This window comes from Myzus persicae, unplaced genomic scaffold, assembly GCF_001856785.1.
Source record: "Myzus persicae strain clone G006 unplaced genomic scaffold, MPER_G0061.0, whole genome shotgun sequence".
In the NCBI taxonomy this organism is placed as follows: domain Eukaryota; kingdom Metazoa; phylum Arthropoda; class Insecta; order Hemiptera; family Aphididae; genus Myzus; species Myzus persicae.
The window spans coordinates 736,551-751,641 of record NW_019104289.1 but is presented as its reverse complement, the minus strand read 5'-3'; the positions used below and the strand labels follow the sequence as shown (position 1 = coordinate 751,641).

The following is a 15,091-nucleotide window of genomic DNA, read 5'->3' as shown; positions in this document are numbered from 1 at the left end:
CTCTATACCGTCCATAATTTTTTAATCTTTCATTACAAACAATCGAAAAATTAAAAGATTTTATAAAAAAAACGTGCGTGCCGTGAGATATTATTCACAATATTTTTCATAGTTTCCGCTGGTTCTTTCAATACACGTCGTAAGTCGTAAAAAAAAAACTCTATAAAATCGAATAATAACTTCTGTGGAATATAGAGTCACGCCGGTAACAGGTGGTAACCACGAGGTCCGGAAAATTAAGTTTAACGAGAACTGCTGACAATAATAAATCGGAGTTTTTTTCCTATCATTATTATAATATCGTCAAGTCGGATACGATTTCGGCACGAGCTTTTATGTACATTATTTATAACACCGTTCGTGTGTAATAATGACGATATTGTTTGTCGGCGGTCGATACGCGTACGGACAGCGCTAACGAATATTGTTCACCCCGAGCATCATAAACGAGCCCCAAAACGAACGCAAATATTTATTGTTATAATAAATTATACGAAATAGTATTATTAATATTTCGATAACGAGTGTTGACGACTCCCGCAATTTGTGAGTCGAGAATTTCGTACACGCTTCGGTTTCGTCGAATATTTTGTAATATTTTATCATGACGATGATAATATATCGTAACATATAATATTACACCATTCACCGTCGTTACCACATTCACGACAACGATAATTATTATTTTATTACAATATATGTGAACCAAGTAGGGCAAAGCAAAGTTCGAATCAGGCCAAACGTATTTGCTCGTTGAAAATTTAAATATAATTTGTCTATAATTTATAATAAGGCCACATGCAAGACGAGCTATAGTAATGATGTGGCGTTGCAGGGTTCCAACAATTGGGGGGGGGGGCTCTCTCCTGGAAAAATAATATGAACTTAATATATTATCCATGATATTAATATCTGAAATTATCTAGACGAGTTGGGGAAAAAACTACTTTCAAAATTCTGATAACCTAAGATTCTATCACTAATAGAAGGCCCAAATATGCAAGCCTGGGCAAGTCTAACTGAGTTAAGTTAAGTTGATAGAAAACATTTTAAAAAGCTTGAAGTTAATAGGTGTTCTAATTTTTTTTTGTAAACTCAGTTAGGTTAAAAATTATTTTAAAACTTATAGGCCTAATTAACTTATTAATTTAAGTTAAGTTATTTATTTATTTGTTTTTTTAATATAGAAGTAGCTGGTTATATGGCTTGAAATAGTAAAAAGTAAATGTGTATACACTATATACCATCAATAATAATTTTATTATATTTAATATTTAATTATTTATAAACGAACGAAAATGGATTTGATTAAAAATAATACCTTATTTATCAAGTTGATATCCATAAAAATCGGTTAAGTTAAAAATTAAGTTAATGAAAATTGAATTTAAAAAAAAAATAAAATTAACTTAACTTAACTTTTAACTAAACTTTGTAACTCGTTTATGCCCAGGATTGTAAATATGAATATACAAATAGGTTCACGAATGTTATCGCACTGATGACTTAGGTAGGTACGTTAGATTTTCAACGATGTTTCAAATAATAATGCCTTCGTTCGATTACAGGTGAAAATGATTTGTGAAAATGAAGATACACTATACAAGTATAGCTCTTCAATATTCAGGATGTCATCAATATGTTCGGAATGAAACGAAGGAACTTGCAGTTCTGTCTTACTCATGCTAAATAGTAAATTTGATTACATCATGACATTGAATATTATGAAATTGTGTTGTTTTGACGATTTTTTGTATATTTTATTCGAGGGATACGACTCTCGTGGTGCCCTTTGGTACGTGCCACTGAAATCGATTGTTTAAAAATTGACAGAGTGCCAAAATAAAATATTGTGTGCAACCGTATTGTTATTATTATAATATTGTGGCGGATATCTTTCCAGAGGGTTTTTGGTTTTGAATTACATTATTCTATGTTTTCTGTTTGTTTCATGTGCCTCGTATATTTCGATATTACAAAATATACATTTTTTTTTTTTTCAACAAAAGATAAAACGAAAAAAAAATTTGTTTTTATTAGAAATAACATCATGATGGCCGTCCGTGTAATAAAAGTAGATACCTACGCACAATAATGTTCAAATATTCTTATATTTTTGAAATTTAACAAAATGTTGATAAAATGAAAATATTAAAACAACGCTAACGTGTTCTGTTCGAATGACAAATGGGCAAAATCTCGAATAGCGATAGTTATATGTATACTCTTATACATATAATGGACTAATGGACATATTCATGATAATTATAATGGTAAAAACCCTCTATACATACAGATTTCTTAAAATCCAAAAATATCTATACAACGAAAAATAACAATTACAGTAAAGCGAACTTGCATAATATAATATACCGTAAATATTTTACTCTCGCTATCAAGGAAACTAATTTATTACTGAAAAAATAGTTGGTACATGGCGATTCCGTTATAAAGAGGTTTAGTCTATATACTATTTCATAAACGCTTGGGACGTATCGAACACGACTACAGCACAATATGATTATTAAGGAGATAAATTATATCGTATAATATTTCTGAGTATCACGTCACGCCCACTATAATGTTATATCCTTCACGTCGAAAAACGTTTTACTTTTATTTTATTTTTACGCTTACGGAATAATTTAAAACTCTCAGTTACCCATGAAACCGTATATAATATATAATAATATAAGTACATCGTTTCATGTACGGAAATACATGATTAACGATTTCTATTCTTCCGGAAAATTTGTTATTCGATAACTGTCCCGGCTGTCAGCGGGACGCGTCGTCGTGATCGCGGCCGTCCCGCGAGAGAAATCTTTATTAAAAAAAAAAATATTATATTATACCCTCGAATATTCTGCGTATACCCCTTAATACCCCTCTGCAAACAATACATCGACGTCGAATTGTTATGATGTATATAATATTATTATTATTTCTTAGTCGCTTTGCGTCGCTGTCAAATTTTATTCGCAATTTGTTACACCCTCTCACCCCTCCCTTCTCCGAACGCCGTGATATGCCTCCTCTACTACGAGTCGTTCTCGAAAAAAAATATATTATTTGCTCGACTTCATGCGTCGTATCGAACTTTAATGTCTCGAAAAATCGATTCCACAAACAACGGCGTATGCAAATATTATCGTGATTTGAGGTGCACGAGGTGGTAATTTAAATAACGGCAATATAATATGTACATAAGACACAGACTTTCGCTCAGACGATATGTGGAGTTTTTCTCTTTATATAATCATAGACAGAGTGATTCGACCCGACCACGCTCACCCCCTTTTCTTCTTGAATAACGTGGGATAGGTAAGTGTGGTGAAATAATTGTCAGTAATTAATATTTAGCTACAACATTTATAATTTAAAAAAATATATAAACCAAGTACAAAATAAATACTAGATTCAATAATACAATAATATATAACTAAATTGATGTATTTTAAATTATATTTACTATCATTTATAATATATCTTTATATTGTTTTCATTTGAAAAATAGAAAATTATATCGTAACAAGACACGTCTTCTTAAGAGAGTAGAAGAAAATCTCAAGACTTTGAAAATGCGATCTACAGAGGATGGTTTTATAATATAAATTGAAGAACTTTGGCTATGAAATATCGTTCTTAAATTTTCAATATCTGAACTACAAAAAAAGATTGATTTTGAAACAACAAGAACTTTTTTCGTTTGCGTGATATCAAAAAAATAAATATTTTATTTCACAAATAATATTCTCAACTATATTATTAGTCAACTTCAATTCGGAGTCCAAACCGTCACTACAGCCCGAGGGTTGTATACTTGTATCCCACACAAATGTTGTCGTAAGTAAGTATATTTAAAAATTCCAAAAATCATAATATAAATAAATCCTATTGTTATAGGAAAAAAATTGGAGATGTGGGAGGGAAGGTATTGAACTGTTGAGTCACCATGTATTATGTTATCATAGTGTTAAAGCACCTTGTGGATGATGGCATAAATTATGATTTCGTGTTTTTTTCTCGTCTCTCGTTCTAGACGCGTTAATCAATTTTGAAAATCGAAAATCGTCTAAAAAAAGTGCATACGCAGCTTATTATAGTAGTATCATAATGTATTATAGGGGGCTTGTATAGGTAGTGTTATTGACATTGCACTCGTCTCGTCTCGTCTCACCCACAGCGAACAATTCACTTTGCAGCATGTATTATCGCCAGATTCGAGAAGTGCCTATACGGCTATACGGACTTAAGTTATGCAAAAGATTGTTTCAAAAGACAATCGACCAGAAAACGATAACGATCAAGCTTCAACAGCAAGTCATGTGTTGTCCACACTTCTTCGGCTATACCGTGGAAATGTTCGTTCAGCAAAATCTAATTCGTGTCGTTGACTTTAGGATTTGAAAATTACTATTAACCAAATCCTAATAATAATATATCAAAGCTAATATAACAAATCAAAATAGGTTCTGATGTCAAATACAATTCTCTATAATTATAATTCTATATATTATAACATATTAAGTTCCTAATAACGTATGTAAGCAAGCCTGGACATAACGAGTTAAAAAGTTAAGGTATAGAAATTGACTTCATTTTAAACTTAACTATTTTTTTATTAATATCAACTTAAAAAATAACGAGGTACTTTGAAACAAGCTCAATTTATGTTAATTTATAAATAGTTAAGTAATAAATATAATACATTTATTGTTGTTGGTGCATATTACATACAAATTTACTTTTTTATCATTTGAAACCATATAACCCGTTTTCTGAAAAAACAGGTTAAAACCAAAATTTTTCCTTTTTTGAACACCGGAACTGGAACCGAAATAAAAAGCTCTAAAACACCGGTAAAAATCTTAACCAAAACCATAGAATTGAAAAACCGTTCTAGTACCGTTCTTGAAAAACCGATTAAGATTTGAAACTAATATCGGTTTCTTCGAATTTTATAAAGTTAATTATATTATTATTATTATAGTTTTTTCCTACGAAGAAAACATTATGTTCAAATTTATTGATAAAAATCCCTATGCTATTACTAAGAATTACAAAATATTAATGAGTAATGTGAATAATATTCTATTTATTATATATATTTTATATTATTACTAAACTTATTGATTCAAAGTTACAAATACAACAGTTGTTATTTTCTTCGTCCCTATGCATGACTGTATTGTCGTTACCTCCGATTTGCGCTTATACTGTGTAAATGTTTATTTTATGCCTATTGTAATATAGCGTGAAGTTATTGTAATATACAATTAAATATTAATATAATCGAATAATGATCTCAACCATAATATTATGTTGAATGCAAAAGTAGGCACGAGGTGCATAACACTAGGTACGAAATATTCAAGTTAACGACACGAAATTAGTTCTGCTAAACGTAAATTTGTTATACCTATCGTATATTCTTATGTTTTACACTATTTTTACACAAATCAGCCATATTTTAGGACTTCAGACTTGTCCCTTAATAGTAAATAGATAATACAAATCGTTTCTACAGTAATTAGACAGAGGAAAATAAAATGGAAATTTTCAAAAACCTTTCTTGAAACCGAAACCAAAACCTGTACATTTGAAAACGCCGATCTTAAAACCTAAACCAAAACCAGAAAATGTATAAAACCTTCCTCAAGAACTGAAACCGCAACCGTTAAAATTTGAAACTGTTTCGATCGCTGCTTTAGACTTAACTGAGTTGAAAAACAATTTTAATAACTATTAACTTAAAACTTTTTTAAATGTTTTCTATCAACTTGACTCAACTCAGTTAAAAAAATTATCATTGACTTTCCCAGGCTTGCATGTGGGTGCGTTGTATTTTTATCGCGTTACCATTTCCTATGCCGATTGAAGTTTGAAACAATGGAGATGATCATAATAATAATATTATTATACACACCGCCGCAAGCTCAGCGGGAGTATCCCAACCGCGGTATAACACAAGTACACAACAATGTGGTATAATGTAATAATATCAAGTATTTTATGACGGTATAACACCAGAGTTGCAGCACTCTTCCCTGCAGCTTTGATGTATCATCTCCGAGAGAGATACGTCGCATATTTAAGTGCCGTGGGAAACCATCGTCAGCTGCTGTCGAAGGTATAGTGAGCAACCGTATTGTACCAACCTATAGGTACCTTGTGTGTGTGTTTTAATATTACACGTTTCCCGAGATCGAGGGATATTATTTTACAATAATATTATTTCGACGCTTCTTTGAGCACGGCTATAAATAATTATGTGATTATGTGATACTGAACAGCGGCAGAATAACAATTTAGACACCCAATTTTGTGGGCTGCAAGCTTCACCCGTAATATAATATGATGATTTTCGACACCTGCACTGCACCCGTCGAATTAAGATTTTACAATATTATTAGGATACCAGATAGGATACCGATATTAGGCACCAGTCGTGGAACAACCGGATAAATCAACTTTTCAGAATTTTACGTTATGGCAGCCATTTCAAAATTCGTTCTCCCATTTGACACTATACAAAATGATTTACGGAATCGTATGGCAGCTAGTGTTGATAAAAAAAATAGAACTGTATGTCTGTATTTCTTCAATGAATTCGGTGTCACGGAAAAGTAAATTTAAGAAAAAGTGGATTTGTCTGGTTGTTTCAATGAGAGCTTCGTATCATGTTATAGTACAAGTATAGAAACTGCAAAATGTCTTCGGTATACGTGCTCCATTTCTTTTGGTCAAGGTAAAATGAGGGTGTAGAGTGTGAAGAATTTAATGGCGTATACTAAAAAGCCTAAATTACAACAGGAGTAAAGTTAGTATACAGTTATTAATTATAATACAATCTAAAAAATATTATTTTATTTTAATTTGATCGCCATCACAGTTAATGACTTTGATCTCAGACGCTCACTCGTTTTACATATAATTATTGTGATACTACAAAATTCGTAGACATGTAAATAAAAATAGTTTACCTTACTTCGCGCAAAGAGATGCGATCGAATAGATTATGAAAATATTTCAAAGCTTATGATTGTTTGGTTTTTATTTACCTAATAGATAAGAATAGTTGAATAACATTTGTACAGCACGAGTGTTAATATAACCAAAAAAAAAAAAAAATCAAAAATGTTTTTATCGAAACGATTGATCGGTTGTTTTATACTATTATTATAAGGATATCCTTTGATATCAATGCAAGCAATTTAATTAAATCGATCTCTAAACTTCTATTGAACGTATACATATAATTATAATGTATCAGAACAAGAAACCTTTTTTATTACTAAATTATATTGTTATACACATGCAAGTAACAATCACTCAGCTTGGCAAATAGAAGGTAGAGATACAACTACTGTATTAATTAATTCAATAATAGTCGCGGAGTCAGAGAGGGGTTTTTTTTTCTGCGTTTGATAAAATAATAATAAACGATTGAGAGATTATACTTTTAAAACGAGTGGGGAGGCTCTTTTCGTCGTCCCGTAATAAAAATGGCAATTATGGCTGTAGTTTCGTGTTAAGTACGATGAAAAAAAAAGCGATTATCCTGCAAGGATTACAACGGTATCTCCTCGGCACAGACTCACCTACCGGACAAAAGCTACGTACGTATATAATACAAATACACAATGGCATAGCTATGCGGCTCTGTCCAGAATATCTAATAATTGCTATCGTATAATGATACTGTGCAGAGCACGCAGACGTCCGCCGGCGCTCACGCGAAAATAACGTAAAAAAAAAAAAAACATCTGTTCAGCCGCAATGACCTATATTTATTGTGACATTATAGACTATAGGTTACAAGCTGCTGCTGTTGCTATTTGTGATCGGTTGGCATGAAACAGTACCGATATCGTGTTATAGTTTAAAAATAAACTCTTAAGTTGATGTTTCATAACGCAATAGTATACATACAATTAAACCATCCATAATATTGCGAAATGCCAAGAACAATTCGTCCAATTTACGTCATAGTGACACATAGGTATTTATCGTGATATTACAGACCGAGTCCTTGCTGCTGTTATATTATATGTAATCGATTGGCGTGAAATCGTAACGATGTAGAAATATAGATGGTTTAAAAATACGCTCTTCGAATCGAAATATCTTCATTATGCGAAGGATTGAAGCGGAGCCCTCAAAGAATACGATAAATTCATTTTACGAAAAGTATGCCTTTTGTACATCGATCTTTACACTTTCGACAGTTATTACGTGAACTACCAAATATTTATAGTGCTATAGTTTAAATAGTGTATCAATCGAGTGTTTTGCGCGATGGAATGACGTCGTTACAGGGCGGTGGACATAGAAGTGACTACTACGAACAAGAAAATATGTAACTATGAATTAAGAAGTAAACAATTGTATAAATCTATTGCCACACAAGAGAAGTATACAAATATTTTGAACACGTCGTTCATTAGGAAATTTACACTTGTCGATTAAACTATCAATAATCAAACATATTGAATGTTTCATGAAATTTTTAAACGTCGTTCGCACGCCACACACAGTATTTACTAATATGATTGGGTACATGATATGATATTACATCATAAAATTAGTTCGATTGCTGTTAACCTCAATGACAATAATATATTGTCGAAACCATACGATAACAACGTCGACAACGATGACGATAATAATGACATAATATATATTATTATCATAGACGTATCGTGCAGCGGCTCTAGAGGGAAAACCAATAAATTCACACTGGCAGTTGGACTATCGTTAAGCGTTGAATTTATATGTTTTTACGAAACTCAATAACATATACGAATACGATATACCACGTGTACCTTTACCTACGTCTTTTAGGAAAGTGTAATTTTTTTCACCGATTTTGCGTATTCTTGCGGTGTATGCGAAACTACATTTCACGTTATTTCTGACGGCAATCAACGATACACGTACAAAAACGTATCACATGGGCGGCGATGTTAAAAATATTCAAGTAATACTATCATTTCAAATCATTCATTCTTCTTGTGAACCTATTGGACATTTTATTTTATTTGGTTATTATATTTTATTTCAAATAAAATGCGAGTAAGGGCTCATTTGACGAACACAGGAATACAATTATTTTGTCATTTGATAGTCAATAGTAGGCATTGCAGCACATATCTTATGGTTTCCACTTCAAAGTTAAATGTGTCGTTGTCTACCTTGCAACTGAAAACGACGGATGGCTGGAAATTTTACATTCCTCTTAATAGAGAGGTGGTCTTCAGAAGCTTCAGAATCCCTTCGAGAGCACCACCTGTCACAATTTCGTCAACGACATGTTGCAGTCGCTATACCACTTATGTACATACCGAAGGCAATCTCGAGTGTGAACTCAGCTTGCAAGTTGCGAGTCCGATTGCGAAGAGGATATTGCTCATGAGCATACGCCAAGCTTGAAAGTGCACCATCGAGCGTGAGGGTGCATCATCGAGTGCGAGTGCATCGTCGAGTACATCGCCAAGTGCGCGTGCACCGTTGAGTGCGAGTGCATCAACCGAGATTGTGAGTTTCCCGTGCGTTTAACGGAATTCCATTGTACTCGGAGTAGTCTCTTGTGTATTATATTCATAATTTGTGTTGCATTTATCTCTCTCACAAGGAGGCATGATAAAGTCTTAACGATAAGACGGCAGGACTACTATTATAATATATAGATAAGATTTTAATACAAAAACTGCGGTACATCTGTTTATTGTTCAGCTATCGAACACGCGTTATCGAGAACGGTCCAAACGTCACGGATCTAGATTTGTACGTGACTAAAGTTTTTACGATGTTAAAATATTATTTGGCGGCCGTCACCGCTGTAGGTAGTGTTGCGACGACGGAACCGAGAGCGCTATAATTTTTTACGGATTAACAAGGAATGTATACTGTTCATCGCGTTAAATATTTTCCGTGAGAATGACATCATAACGCCGTCTGCAGTCGGTCGCGTGCCGGCGGGCCGCGGTGTTGACTCGTACCTTGAGTGAGTTGTAGTCACGTATACCGTATTAAAGGATTGCGCAAAACGTGGTTTTAACGACCCACTCCGGCGTACACTGTACTGTATTGTTATCCGAAAACGTACAGTAATATCCTTCGGAGACTGAATATAAATACGTTACCAGATCGATCGTTATTACGCCAACTAAGGCTATGCTCCTGGACACGAAAACCATTGAATACTACGAGTACTATCACGGGGGTGGGGGGGGGGGGGAGGAGGAACAATTTGATCGCTAAAAGAAACTACGAAATCCCAAAAACCACGACCGATATGGGTTGACGTCATTAAAATCGAATTAAAAAATTCGTAAGAACGAACATCAAAAGCTGTGAGCGCTATTTATAAAAAAACAATAGTTTGCGTCCAATAACGGTTAATGATATCAATGAAATGGTAGAAAATAAAAATAATAATTACTGTCTACATGACGAGTGACAAATGACATATTTTGCAAATGAAACCTGAAATCGATAAAACATAAAATCCATACCAATCGTCCGTGACAATCTATCGTCTTAGTGCCTATAATATCAATCACATTTTGCATTCACCGGAAGAAGGGCGCAACAGGAATGAGGGCAGTTCGATCCACGACCCGACGCAACCGCGTTCGAGTTATCGTGTACCTTTTTGAATTTTTTTCGTCGCTTTAACGAGTACAATTTTTCTGTCGAGTAAATATTATTATCAGAGGCAATAACGTCGCGATACGATCGTACACGCGGAAACGATAATGCTTTATGACGCGATAGAATATTCATTGAGCTCTTATCGTCTTCGCGGGGCGTTTAACCATGTCTGCGTGTTTTTGCAATGTAAATAAAAATAATAATAATCATAAAAAATCATGACCGAATTCAATAACGACATCATGATCGTGTACTGCGAGTATTACGAATTTAATGTCACTTCTACACAACAACTGTAGAGGATGTCACGACCGACGATGTGTATTGGTTGTGTCATTCATTATTACAAAGCTATAGGCTAGTTGATCATTTTTTTTCGACATGTTAAAGTCAAGTTACTTTAATACAAAAACCAACAAAGTTAGAATAGAAGTTAAAAGTAAAAACTTAAGCCAGAGTAAAAGTTAGAAGAACTCATAGTTTAAAATATAAAATTAAAAATTACTTGTTCAAAATTTGTGAGGGATCACATAAGTTAATTACTCGATGTCTCGATATCTACCTATAACTTAGGTCAGATCTGCAGGTAACATTCTACCTTAACTTTAACTTGTTTAACTAGTTAGTGCTCAATTTTGTTCATTACGCTCGAACACATGGCTATGTAACAATATTATAATAATAATAATTTATAATATGTTACAGAACTGTGATGATATTAAAGGTTTTAATTTATTCTACCACAATATTAAACTACATTAACCATCTGAAATCAATTATGTTAAAGTTTATTGTTTTCACTCAATAGTAAATATGAAATTTGTATTGCTATTTAAGTTATTTTGTCTATGATTTTAATATTATGTATTCAACCCATTATTTGCGTTCGGGGCAACAAATACATTATTATTATTAATTATTAATCAATTCAGAATAGCATAACAATCGCTACGTAGAGTTGATTTTTTTCAAACCACGTTTCGCCCGTCAGTAACTGCCGATGAAAACGAACTACGACGTCGCTACTGTAACAGTTTTTCGCTATAATATTACGTATCAACATCGGGGAATCTGTATCATTGTACAACTTTTAGATGTTCAAAAATCATAATCGTAAAAGACTAAGCTTGGCTAATACGCTTAACGGTATATTATCGTAAGCGTTCGCAAATCAATCGGGTCACCGACAAATGACAATGTGACAACAATAATGCATTAGTGGGAAAAGTTCAACGCGGCGCTCCGAGTATGCAATTTTGCTACACCACTTTCACGGTACACGTCGTTCGGTATTTCGCTTCGATGACTAACCCGGCCTACAATCCGCGATCACGATTTCCACGTGACTATTTGCTATTATTATTCTACTAGCCCAAACAACCGAAGCCATATAGTAGTACCTATTTTGAATTTACCGGTATATATTTGTCAAGTTGACGAGAAGTTCAGTAAATTGATAATTTATAGTTGGTGTAGTAAATTTGTTTTTAAAATATTAAAATGAAGTACGATATATTATATTATTATGTTTAATTGAATTTCTTTTAAAAATTATTATTAAATGTATACAAGCGAATATTTGTTTTACCCATTAGAATAGTACTACCCGAACAATATTTTTCAAAGGAAAACTTTAAAAATCTATTAATACAATGCGCATACGCTACATAGTAAACTGTACATTAGTACCTAATAATAGACGCTGTTATTCCACGAGAAATATTGAAAATAAAGGTCCTTTTATGAAAGGTAAAAAAAAATACTTCTTCTGAACATCAAGGTCTTTAGGGGGTTCTAGTTTCTACCGTCCTTCTAAGCTTAATTTCGTCGAGCATATAATTTTCCACGTATTAGTACTTAAATAGAAGCCTTTATTCCAGTAAAAATATTTGAAATGATTAATAAAGAGTCGCTCAATTTTGAGAAGGGCAAAAAAAAATACCTGATAAAAAACTATCTACACAATTTACGTAAATTTGTTTTTATTCGCAATTAATGTACCCAACTTGTTTGATTACGACTTCGCCAGGTATCCATATATCAAGCACAATCACTTATTGTTTGGTTATCAAACAACATGTTATTCTTTGAACGGCTTGATCCATAGTAATATTATATTAACGGAAATTTGAATAATTTAACTTATTGCATTTGCATTATATTATATGTAACTGTTGTTGTGCAATATTCTTGATAAAATAAACGACAAAATCAAATAATATACGTTTGGCTTTTTACATTTATTTGGTATTTTGTTATATTTTACAAAAACAGGGATGTTCGGCAAATTTTAAAGAATTATTAATATTATATTTTCAAATACATAACATACAGTTTTCTTCCCCCATAATTTCATTGAAATTGCATATTTTAAAGCGTTTTCGGTTATTTTAATTGCATATTCGCATGCATATTTCAAAAATGTTTTGAACCCTAAATAGTAATTATTTCTTTATATAAAAAAAAAATAGCTGCATATTTAAGATCATTACTTGGTAATTTTAATTGCATATTTTGAATATTTGTAGTGCTATATAAAAAATATACCGAACCACAGTTGTTAAATCTCATTTTTAATATGAATTGGTAGACCTTAGAAAATATCTAAACCCAACAAAGGATTGTAAACCCACAAACGACTTGACAAACACGACAAACTATAATAACTACTGACAAACATATAAAGGCTTCAACAACCATCCCTAACTGCAGCCAATATCTCAACCTAGAAACTAAAAACAAATTGACAAATATAGAAACCAGGAGTAGAAATGATCCTATATCATACCGACAATCGTACGCAAAAGTCCAAATGTAAATATTATTGCAGCTGTAAGTCGTCGTTTTCTGGCGTAAATATTATTGCACCGATCTCGAAATCGATTACCGATTATATAAATGAAATACAAACAGGATCACATATTTTAATACGACTATCTATATGAATCTCTGCCGGTCGACTTGTGCTAAAAATAATAATGTCACAGTTGAAAGGCCCCCTAACCGTCAATAAATAATACGAATTCAAACGACGAGGTGGTTTTGACAAAATAACGATTGCGTACCTAATCTCATCCGTAGAATCGCTCAACTCATGACTTCATATTTTCAAGTTAGGACTTGCCAGGGGTCACCGAATTCTTAGAGTGAAAACCGTTAATATTATGGATCCTAGCTTTGTCATTTATCATTCTGCTCATTAGTTTTTACCGTAGTCTGCAATTTTGGTAGATTTTAAAAAACGTTAGTCGGTGACCTCTGAGTATGCTAACTTATTATTTTCAGTTAAGTGTTTTTTCAATAAAATACGGTTAAATTAATATTCAATATTATTAGGTGGGCAGGAAGGAGATGATTCCTTTCCATATATATAATATCATACAGCAAATTCTTACCTTTGTGTTTGGACATGGTGACGGATTCCAGAGGCTTGTAGAGTTTCACCGATGTGGGATCGGTGAACGGTGGCGGGGACTCGGTACCGGATCGGGAACTGCAGCACTCGTCGTCCTCCAGCTCGTCCTGGTGCTGTTGCTGTTGTAGAATTATTATCTGTTGCTGCTGTTGCTGCTGCTGTTGCTGGTGCTGGTTCTGCTGTTGCTGGTGTAACATCAGCTTTGGTCCTAGTTTCTTCACCGCGTAGTATCGGGGCATGGTGACGGGGTATGACCGTCGTTAGGATGAGTGGTGAGAAAAATAATTCCCAAATATTATATATAAATATTTTTTGGAAAAAAAAAACAGATCTGGACTGTCTTGAGCACTAGTCGAATATCGCTCTGCAGATGCCGTCTATATATTATTGATTATTATACTAATGTAGGTACACTATACTAGATTATAATATTCCTAATGTATTATTGCTTTTCGTTCGTTCGTTCGGGAAAAATAAATTTAAAAAATTCAACTCAAACGTTCCGTTATCACTATAATATTGCTAATTATCATTCTTATTATTATTTTTATTGCCGTTTAAACTGCGGTAGTCGCGTTTTCAAGCGCGACCGTTCGGCGGCAGGTCCGTCCAACTCGGTCGCCGTCTCGGGCAGCCGACCAACGGTCGTACAGGTGTATTGCTTATCACTCAAATTGAGCGTTTTGTCCGAACTGCAGCTACTGCAGATGTCTCCTCGCTGTGGAAGACTTTTATTTATTCGCTAGCAAAGTCTGCTGCGACCAGTGCGGCGGACGACGTTAGGGGTAAATGCTGTTGACCACCGTCTTGCAGTCCATCACCGGCGACACAACTGCGACGTCGTCGGACCTGAAACACGAAAATAAAATCGTCCGATTTTAGCATCTCATATTTATACCTATTTATCACCATGGACCTACTACACTACTAGACAAAAACTGTGTACAACAACAGTGCTACGAGTGGCATAAAAACATCTCGTGGATATTTAGGTTGCACCTTCCCCCCCCCCCCCCC

The 15,091-nt window shown here is 33.5% G+C and overlaps 1 protein-coding gene across 4 annotated transcripts in view; it reads right to left on the bottom strand.

The window, feature by feature from the left end:
- The window catches only part of LOC111040924 (zinc finger protein 853-like), a 53,332-nt gene that overhangs the window by 26,770 nt on the left and 11,471 nt on the right, over positions 1–15,091 (bottom strand). For all 4 annotated transcript variants that reach the window (XM_022325000.1, XM_022324998.1, XM_022324999.1 and 1 more), the window contains one exon: positions 14,055–14,923. In XM_022325000.1, the coding sequence (XP_022180692.1) occupies positions 14,055–14,313 (259 nt within the window). In that variant the 5' untranslated portion in view covers positions 14,314–14,923. The remainder of the gene's footprint in view (positions 1–14,054; positions 14,924–15,091) is intronic.